General features: G+C 42.1%; 1 protein-coding gene across 1 annotated transcript; it reads right to left on the reverse strand.

Annotated features, from left to right (window-relative positions):
• Positions 1-766: 766 nt before the first annotated feature.
• LOC106085310 (RNA polymerase II-associated protein 3) lies at positions 767-8,989 on the reverse strand. The gene is made up of 7 exons (XM_013249511.2): positions 8,707-8,989; positions 8,326-8,642; positions 2,059-2,267; positions 1,499-1,995; positions 1,282-1,371; positions 1,027-1,222; positions 767-959 (listed from the first exon to the last, which is right to left on the reverse strand). Exons 1-7 carry the CDS (start codon positions 8,878-8,880, stop codon positions 862-864), a joined length of 1,581 nt encoding a protein of 526 aa, XP_013104965.1. The 5' UTR covers positions 8,881-8,989; the 3' UTR covers positions 767-861.
• Positions 8,990-9,659: the final 670 nt, after the last annotated feature.

Genomic DNA, 9,659 nt, shown 5'->3' on the forward strand with positions numbered 1-9,659 from the left:
ATGGGGCGTCAGAAGGTCGGCCTCCTTCTGAAGTAACGCCGGAAAAATTCCATCAGGTCCGGGTGACTTACATGGTTTGAAAAACTTGTTTGCTTCCGATGTCCATGTAAATGCGTACCACACACACACATACAGACAACAACAACTATGTACAACATGCAAAATACCCGCTACTCTAATTTTTTAAACATTTTTGATTTCGAACCCACATAACATTTGACTAAATAATCGGATTTCCAAACATGATACAACAAAGTTATTGTAAATTTTTTTGGCAATCTAAATCTGTTTATAAGTTTTTTCTTCTTTTTTCTCCTCCTCTCTTTTAAGGCGAACATAATGAACGTAAAATACAAGTTTGCTAGGTGCCTACCCTTGGTTGGTTGCACATTTTATATGAATGATTAACTTCATGTTTTTTATAATTTTTTTTTTGAAAATTTGATAACTTTAAATGCAAATATACCCATTAGTGTATGGTCTACGGAGTTTTCGTTATGTTTGTATTCTTGTGATTTGATAACTTTAAATGCAAATATACCCATTAGTGTGTGATCTACGGAGTTTTCTTAATGTTTGTATTCTTGCGATTCTCCATTACATTTACTAGCTTTCATGCCACCTGCAATCCCATTTCAGTATGATACATTCCTGTAGCTTTAATACAATTCTTTGGAACAAGAAAATAATTTGTAGTTTAATATTTAAATTTATACATTATGGAACACAAACAATTGTATTAGGAAAATAACATAAAACAAAATAATTAAAGTACATATACAGATAGGATTTTATTAAAGAATGTGATATTAATTGAACAGAAAAAGAATGTCCACCCAATTAAAAATATTCTTTTTTTACTTAGTTCAAATTAAAATTCTTCATTATTTGAGCAGCATCTGCGGCTGCATTTGCGGAAGTGTTGCTCTCCTTTAAGGAATTTACGATTCCAGAAAGCGCTACAAGTATCAAAATTCAATTTCAATATAAAGTACATCAATAGATAGAAAAGGTGGAATATATTACCTTTACGTTCCTCATTGGACATAAGCAATGATAGAATTGGAACTTGTTTATTCTTGCTAACTTCCAGAAGTGTACTGGCCAGAGAGGACTCCTTTGCAGGCAAATAAAAATCATGCAAGGTACGTATTATATCGGTTAATGTATCCGAATCGAAACCAGCCCCAAGTATTTTGCACAGCTGGTTGATTTGAATGCCCTGAGGGAACACAATAATAAAGTTAGCTATTTATTTTTTTGTAGTTACTATACACTCACCTTTAAATATTGATATTTTTGTTGTGGAGTTAATTCTTTCCAATTCGAGTAAAATTGAGCAGCAGTTTTGGCAGGAGAAGGTAAAGGTCGCTAAAAAAAGAATTAGGTAAAAAATAATTGGTCCAGTTGGAGTAACAAAAATATAAGCATTAAAAGCAAAAATTTAATAACGTCCTTAGAGACCATCAATTGAGCTAAATTGCCTTAAACAACTTACTTCAATATCAGGGCTTTTTCCAGCGATTTCAATTTCCGACGTTGTTGCCTTAAGACTAGCCTCTAATTTGTTTGAGTCTTCTTTTGCTTTGGCAGAATTGTTTTTCTCCTCTTCTTTGGCCGGCTTGACCACTGCATCCTTACTTGTCGTTGCAGTTTGTTTAATACTTGCAAGCTTTTCTTTCGCTACATCCTTGTTGTTATCTTCCACTGTCTTAGTTTCCTTTTGTTTTGCGGCAATTTCTTTGGCTTTTAGGCGAGCTTCTGGATTTTTTACCTCTTGGAAATAACCACAATTGCTGTTGAAAAGTTTATCAATATCTTCATCAGATATCTTTAAATTATCATGATTTTTAATTTCTTTTGGACCAACAACATCTGCAATATTTATACGTTTTAGAGGTTTATTTGAACGTTTGTAAGCCGGTTTATCAATGGGTAATATGTCCAACATATTGGAGCGAAGACTAGTAAAATTAGGACCTTTGGCAGATTTCGCTAAGTAAATGCAGAAGTTACTTTAAAAATGTTTAATTCATAAATAAAACTTAATTTTCTTACCATTTTTACGTAGTCGATCATTGATTCTTTCCAGGCTTCGATTTGCCTCACTGTTCTTGGGTTCAATCATAAGAACAGTTGTGCAATCCTTAAGAGCATCCATGTTGTTACCCAACGACTCATTGGCCTGCATGCGTCTGTAATATGCTTTAACTGCCAAGTTATCGAGCTCTGTTGCTCGATCACAATCCTCAATGCATTCGTCATATCTTGAAAAAATATAAAAATATATTCAACAATTTTTTACATTTTTTTTATCTGAATGTTATGAAATATGGTTACTATGCACTGATACAAGGGAGACGGAAAAACCAAACCACAATATGCTAGGTTAGGCAGTCTACCATCAGACTCGCTTAGACGTTTTCCTCCATTATGATACCACAGGAGCAGAAGAAGGAAGGTGCCTTCTAGTTCCTTCCGTTGAACCATCCATGGATATTCCTATCATTCCTAGTCTCGCAAGCTCGTCCGCTTTATTATTCCCTGGGACATCTTTGTGACCCGGCAACCAGAACAGGTGAATTTTGAACTGATCAGCCATCTCGTTGAGAGATCTGCGACAGTCGAAGGCGGTTTTTGTGTGCAGAAATACGTTCTAGAGGGATTTAATGACTGCCTGGTAACTCATCCCTATTATTTCACAGTGACTACAGAAATCCAATCAGTTTACTTGTCGCTGAAAGCACTGTTTTTTGATCATCGCTCTATAATTTACTGGTACATCTCCTTCCAAGACGTTCAGAATAAATCTTTGCACAGATATGGAATATAAACGACAGTTTTCCCTACCATGGAACATAAGTTTCAAGTTCCAAGTTGGACTATATCAGCACATATCTTTCCCAGTATATGAAGTAGCGGCAACTGTAAAAGCAGGACAATCAGCAGCACCAAATGGATGGCGATAGCATATACACGGTCATCCGTTGAATGGACCGGAACAAGAATGCTCACCAATGGAGCTTGACGAGGTTTGCTAAATATGTGGCTACAAAAGCTCAACACCAAGCATATAGCATTATAGGTTGGACAACTACAGTATAGAGGCAATGGTAAGGTTAAGTTGGAAGGCAGCTCGGTTGCCTGTCGCTTTACTCGGAGATCTTAGGTCCAGAGAGTACACCAATCGCCGCTTCAGCGAACTAACACCCCTTAAATGTACTAGTTTCCGAGAGGAAATTCAGAGACAGCATTAACGCAGCAGCCGTGGCATGGACCAGAATCAGCGAGCTCAATCTGAAAACTAACAGGGTATTCAAAGAACATAAGCGGAATTCGTGATTGGAACGCTTGGAGCAATGTAACTAAGGTACCGGTCAAGCAAGCTGTGATCTACTATTAAGACACTTTCGACGGATCTAAGTCACTTTTGACGACGTAACAGTGATTGACCCGATACGCGTTGTTCAACTGGCAAATTATTGAGCAAACCAAGATTGACAAGGCTAGAAGTAGAGGAGTGGTCTCCGAGCCGAAGGACAACCATTACAATTTACCATGGACGAAGTTCGAATCTCATCCATGGCGCCAAGTCATCTACGGCATTGGGTTCGAACGGAATCTCTATACTGAGGCTGAAGAATCTGGATCTAACTAGAGTCGAGTACCTCATAACTGTCCTAAACCTGTCTCTGAACACTCTTATAGTACCCGATGTCTGGAAGATGGGCAGAGTAATCCCGCTACTGAAGCCTGGAAAGGACCTGAGCAAGGGAGAGTTGTAAAAATTTATCTCCCTTTTACTCACCAGTAGCCAAGACGCATAAGGGACTACTCCTTCCGAGATTCGTAGGAGAATTTCCATTCGCCGAGCATCAACATGGATTTCGAAGACTGCATAGAACAACAACTGCTTTGCATGCCATCACCGCACACATTTGCCGTGCCTTCAATCAGCTCAGGCCATGTGATAGGACGGTCCTCGGGGCACTGGACCTATCGAAGGCATTCGACACGGTCAGCCATGCCAAACTATTTGAGGACATTGTCAACACGTCCCTCGTGCCAGGCCCGAAACGCTGAGTCGCGAATTATTTCTGTGGTCGCCAGATTTTTGTGGAATTTAGGGATAAGAAATCGAAACATCGTAGAGTGAAACGGGGAGTTCCCCAAGGTGGGGTGATATCTCCGGCACTGTTTAACCTCTACTTATCCTCCATTCCGCCCCTCCAGACGGCATAGAGATCGTATCATATGCGGACGATCATAGTATCAGGCTCCCACCCATTGTTGACATCTGCGATAGGTTGAACGCCTACCTCAACGAACTTGCCCCATGTTTCGCTGCAAGAAATCTGAAGATATCGGCCACCAAATCTTGCCACAATGTTCAGTACAAATAGGCGTGAGGTGAATACTGGGCTGACTGTGATTGTCGATGGAGAAATGATTCCGACCATCAAGTGTCCCAAAATACTTAGCGTCACATTTGAAAGCTCTTGCACATTCTCCCAACATGCCACAGCAATTTGCGGTAAAGTCAAAATTAAAAACAAGGATCTCAAGTCACTTGCTGGCAGCACTTAGGGTGCTGACTAAGAAGCCTTGTTGACGACGTAAAAAGCAGTTGGCCGGTCTGTGGTAAGTTATGCAGCGCCAGTGTCGTCTCGTTAGCTCTGTGACACGCAGTGGAATAATATTCAGATCTTTCAGAACTGTGACGGGCTATCTCCTCAGCTCTCATGTGGACCACCACCGTCAGGAGACAAAGTGCGAAGACGTAACTACATGTTGTCTAAGCAATACCTTCTGTTATCGCAGCGACCATCCAAATCATCATCTTGTCGATAGGTATTCACCGCCCAGAAGCCTTAAAGTATATCCACATGATCTAGAGCGTGAGGTCCAGCGCTACAAGAGAGAACCTTTAGATCAAGCGGGCCTAGACAACATTCATGCAGACACGTTAGCAGATGAATAGCTACCAGGTGAATATGCTCTTGGAGAACGATCACCTCCCATTGCACCTGAAGAAATTGACCACACCCGGCAATCCAGAGTGGTTCTGACTGAATTACGATCCGGAAGGTGTAGCCGCCTCAACTCCCAGATAGCAAGGATTGATGCCAATGTGCAAGATGTGTGTCCCGATTGTGACCTGAGACCACACGACAGAGATATATGTACCAGGCCTTTACAGAAATCCAGAATCTCAGTGTGTCTATCATACTCCATATGACATGACACGTTATTGGCGCCGTTGACCAATGGCCATAAAGTAACCGCGGCGATCCGTCGTATGAACCGGAACGAGCTTGCTCACCTATGGAGCTTGAGGAGGATTGCCACTTCCACAAACAAATGTGGCTACAACAAAAATCCATAATACGGAAAGCTCTAAATGCCTGGAGGCAATCCATGCATGGAAAGAGGCGATCATCCACTCCTCATGGCCTTTGTACATCCTATAGGTTGTGACTCGGGCTGTGTCCAACGCGACGTCAAAGTGTTGATGTCCTATCCGAAGTCATGCTTCCTCAGCCCCAGCATAAGCGATTTTCTGCTTCGCAAAATACTCGATCACAGAGCCACCGCCACCCTGCAAACCACGTTTAATGGGGCAATGACTGACTGCCCCATTAAACGATCTTCTTAAAAAGCTTCCATTCTGACTGGAAGCCTAAACATCGGAGGATTCACTGATTCTGTGGCACAATCTGTTCTATATAGCGATTCAGCTCTTCGGAAACACCATTCTTCCTCAACCTTTAATGACCAGGGAATCAGCAGAGCCTGACACACTTTCTTATGATTCATAGTAGCTACTTGCATCTTCTAACCAGTCTCGACTTCGTGGGGCTCAATGCCAGCATCTTCAGCTCCGCCTGACTGTCCACCTATATGGTAATAGTCTCAACGGGTAGCTGCTTCCGCATTCACTCCAATTCACCTACATTGTCTTGTTGACCACAAAAACCCACTCTGAAAGAGGCTACAGCCATCCAGAAGCCTGTATCATATTCTGACTCCAAGGTACTCAATGAAGACTCCTGCTACAATGGCTCTATCTAATTTAGACCCATCCATGTGTACACAAAGTTGGGGTGCCAGCCCAGAGATCAGTTTTCGGGAAAACGACATCCAGTCTGTCAACAGGGAAGAGTTCTTCTTCTAAAAATAATCCGTGGTGCCGCACATAAAATGAAGACACGCTACATCTTCACCTGCTAGTTGTTGTTGTCGCAGCAGTGTGTTGTTTACTCAGGCGGCAGCTCTTGACGATGAATCGGGTCAATCTGGTACCTACAACCGGCTGTCATGGGAACATCTGCTTGTAAAACAGAAGAGTGATCAACGTTTGAGGAGCGCCTGTTTCCTGACTCAGTCTTAGGACTATCTTTATTACCACTCACCAAACATACACAAAGCCCTAAGATCGAGTTGTACATTTATCACCTTTCTCGGGACACTCGTTCTTACCCCTGAGACCAGCACCGTCGCGGTACGCTGTACATTCTCGACATACATACATCCACACTATAAGAATCGGTCGAAAAAATGTCGTTAACACTCAGTGAACCGTCACTGACCTAAGACCCCAATTCCTTTCTTTCGTGTTACGACAGGAGTAGAGTACACTCAGTCCCCTTTTGACCCTTTCCGCGACACTCCTACACCACATAAGTCTTTGGTCAATAATAACAGCCAGGTAATAGGTCTCTGGAAAGCTACAGCATCTCTGCATTCAGGATAGGTCCCCTAAATCGACACAGCTTTCGCTTGCGAAAAACATCTGCTAAGGCCCGGATTGGAACTCTGAGTTCCGATTTATGTGGTGTTTATCGTCATCATGAGAAGCTCAGCTGGGAGCTACCAGTCTTGTCCACAGGTAGATTAATGGAGTAGCACCAATTAAGTAGCGGACAGTCAGCGATATCGGGTGGAGAGTCTCAGTGAGAGGCCGGACGGCACAGGCTCTTTGTTAAATACTGGGTGCCTGTGGTACTCGATGTGACAAAGCAAGTTATAGGCGCCTTAAAATAACTAATGATCATAACGTTCCCTCTGCTATCGTTCCTATGTAGCCTGATTAACCAGGGTCGCTTCTCCACATACCAATGTGGCTACAACAACAACCAGCTCAGGCTTTTTTGTGTTTATAACAAGTTCGTTGACCCTCGCCCTGGCAATCATGATGACAACGTCGTACGCGTAGATAACGACTTTCGCACTTTCCCTTTCGAAAAATCGCAGAATCCTTTTGATAACCGAAAAGCCACAAGAGGGAATACAAGCCCTCCTTGCGGGGTACCCATAATCACAATCATACTAATCGAGTCCTTCTTAAGTGATGCGTTGATAAACGTATCTTTTAGTCTCGTTTCAAGCCAGTTTCCCAAATCCACCAGAGCGTCATGTATGGACCAGAGCGTCATGTATATGTCTAAAAAGGTTGCCAAAGTGAAATTGCCCTTTCTCACCACATCCTGAAGAGCACTGTCAACTGACTGGCTGATAGTAGCAGATTAGTAAAGCGACGAACCAGTGGTTGTTGTATTGTTGTCAAATCTGACGCCAAGTATTTTGGGATAATTGATGGTCGGAATCATTTCTCAACCTGTTGTTATAACAGAGTATTATACACTGAGGCGGAGACATGATAGCAGATACGGTAAATAGGTACCGAATGAATGTAGTCCTTGGAGAACAACTGCCTTCCAGAGTAGTTCTGGATCATTTACGATCCGGCAGATGCAGCCGCTTCAACTCCTATAGAGCAAGGATTGATGCCGACTTGCAGGATGTACGTCCCGATGGTGACCAGGGACCATCTGAAATCCCCAGCCAGACGCACTCCAGTCAGACCCAGATCCCTCTGGACGCACCTTATCTTAGTCGTAGAGTTTCTGTATCTGGATACTCAACAGAATCAGGCAGACGAAAGATAAAACACAACAAACTGCTACAACAAGGATCGGGCAATGGGAGGCGGTCTTTCTCCAAGGACTACATTCACCTGCATCTGCTACAGTGTCTGCATGAAAGTTGTCTAGACCCGCTTGATATGACGCTTGTCTAGAGGTTCTCTCTTGTAGCGCTGAACCGCACGCTCTTGATCATGTAGATCTTTAGAAGTGTGTTGTACACTGGGGCGGCAGCCCTTGTCGATGAAGGACTCCATAGGGCCAATCCGGTACGTATAACTGTGCAATGGGTTTGCTGTTCCTTAATGGAATGTTTTTGTGCAAATTTTCATATTTGCCATGAACTTTTATTTTTTACTAACCTATCTGCTCCATATCAAACAAACACATATGTACATACCTTTCCAATTTCAAAAAGCACAACGCTCTATTGGTGTAATAGATAGCATCTTCGGGATAATGTTCTATAGCCGCAGTATATTGTTCGATGGCTTCCATGTATTTGCCTAACTTGACAAAGTTATTGCCGCGATCTTTAATTTCGTTAGCCTCCTTGTGCCTAAGTTCCAAAGGATCTGGTGCATTGTCACGTTTTTCACTGGGTGAATCCAACACTTGTGGTGCCTTGCCACCAGACAAATCATTCAATGGTGCCTCATTGGAATTCTTAGAAGCCAGGTCTTGATTGTGACTTCGGGGTACCGGCAATGTGTTGAGCTAAAAAACATAGCAACTAGTCAATGAAAATTGCTTTCATATTCAATGAACGGCTTAATCTTACGTTCTTATTGCACGGAAGACCATCATATTGAGTTGCAGGTGCATTTTGTATTTTCTTTTCTTTGTCCTTTATTTCCTTTTCCCAGCTGTATAAATCATTCATGGCATTCTTAAGTTCTTCAGCATTTTGACGCACTTGTGATGTCATCTCAAAGGATTTGCGAGCAGCATCCATTTTCAATATTTTTTTGCTTTTATTATTAGCTTGATGCGAGTTCTTTGTTGTTTGCTATGTAAGGATCTAGAATGTTGTTGGTGCTGTTGATTTCTGTTGCCAAAATAAAACTGATTTTGACATTTGGATTTTTTTGTCAGTCATTAACCTAAATGGTAACTCGAAGTGTAGACGTCTGTCAAACAGCTGTTTGCTGTGGCCGTACTAGTACAAAGTACAGTTCACAGTTGATGATACAAGCTAAGTGTATAGGTGCTACAAAAAGTGGATTGGAAAACAAAAAACAAAAACGACGGATTGAGATTTAAAACAGCGAAAATTTGATAAATTCATTTTAGCCTATAAAGCTGAACGCCTGAGTACGAATCCTGACGTGAACATCAGATTTTTCATCGGTGGTTATCCCTTGCTAAAGCTGGCGACATTTGTGAGAAACTATGCCATGTAAAAACTTCTCCCAAAAGAGGTGTCGCACTGAGGCAAGCCGTTCGGACTTGGCTATAAAGAGCAGGTTGTTTATCATTGAGAATAAACTTGAATCATACAACACTCATTGATATATGAGAAAGTTGCCCCTGTTCCTTAGTAAAATGTTCATTGGAAAGTTTGCATTTTTGCACTACCATTTTGGTCATAATCGTTCCGTTCTAAGAGACTAATGCCCGGCACGGTATAGCTATGAGCACCACACAGGATGGAACATAGAGGTCCGATCTGTGTTGTTACGAGAAGCTTAGCTGCGAGCTAACGAGCGCGTCCACAGGTTGCGGATAGTGGAA

This window comes from Stomoxys calcitrans, chromosome 5 (genome assembly GCF_963082655.1).
Source record: "Stomoxys calcitrans chromosome 5, idStoCalc2.1, whole genome shotgun sequence".
NCBI classification, from domain to species: domain Eukaryota; kingdom Metazoa; phylum Arthropoda; class Insecta; order Diptera; family Muscidae; genus Stomoxys; species Stomoxys calcitrans.

Bases quoted from the DNA above. Each gene is read 5' to 3' on its own strand.
- LOC106085310 (XM_013249511.2), bottom strand. From the start codon at position 8,880: ATGGATGCTGCTCGCAAATCCTTTGAGATGACATCACAAGTGCGTCAA. The intron at 8,643-8,706 runs GTAAGATTAAGC...TATGTTTTTTAG, and splicing joins GTCTTCCGTGCAATAAGAAC to CTCAACACATTGCCGGTACC. The intron at 2,268-8,325 runs GTATGTACATAT...TATTTTTTCAAG, and splicing joins TGCTTTTTGAAATTGGAAAG to ATATGACGAATGCATTGAGG.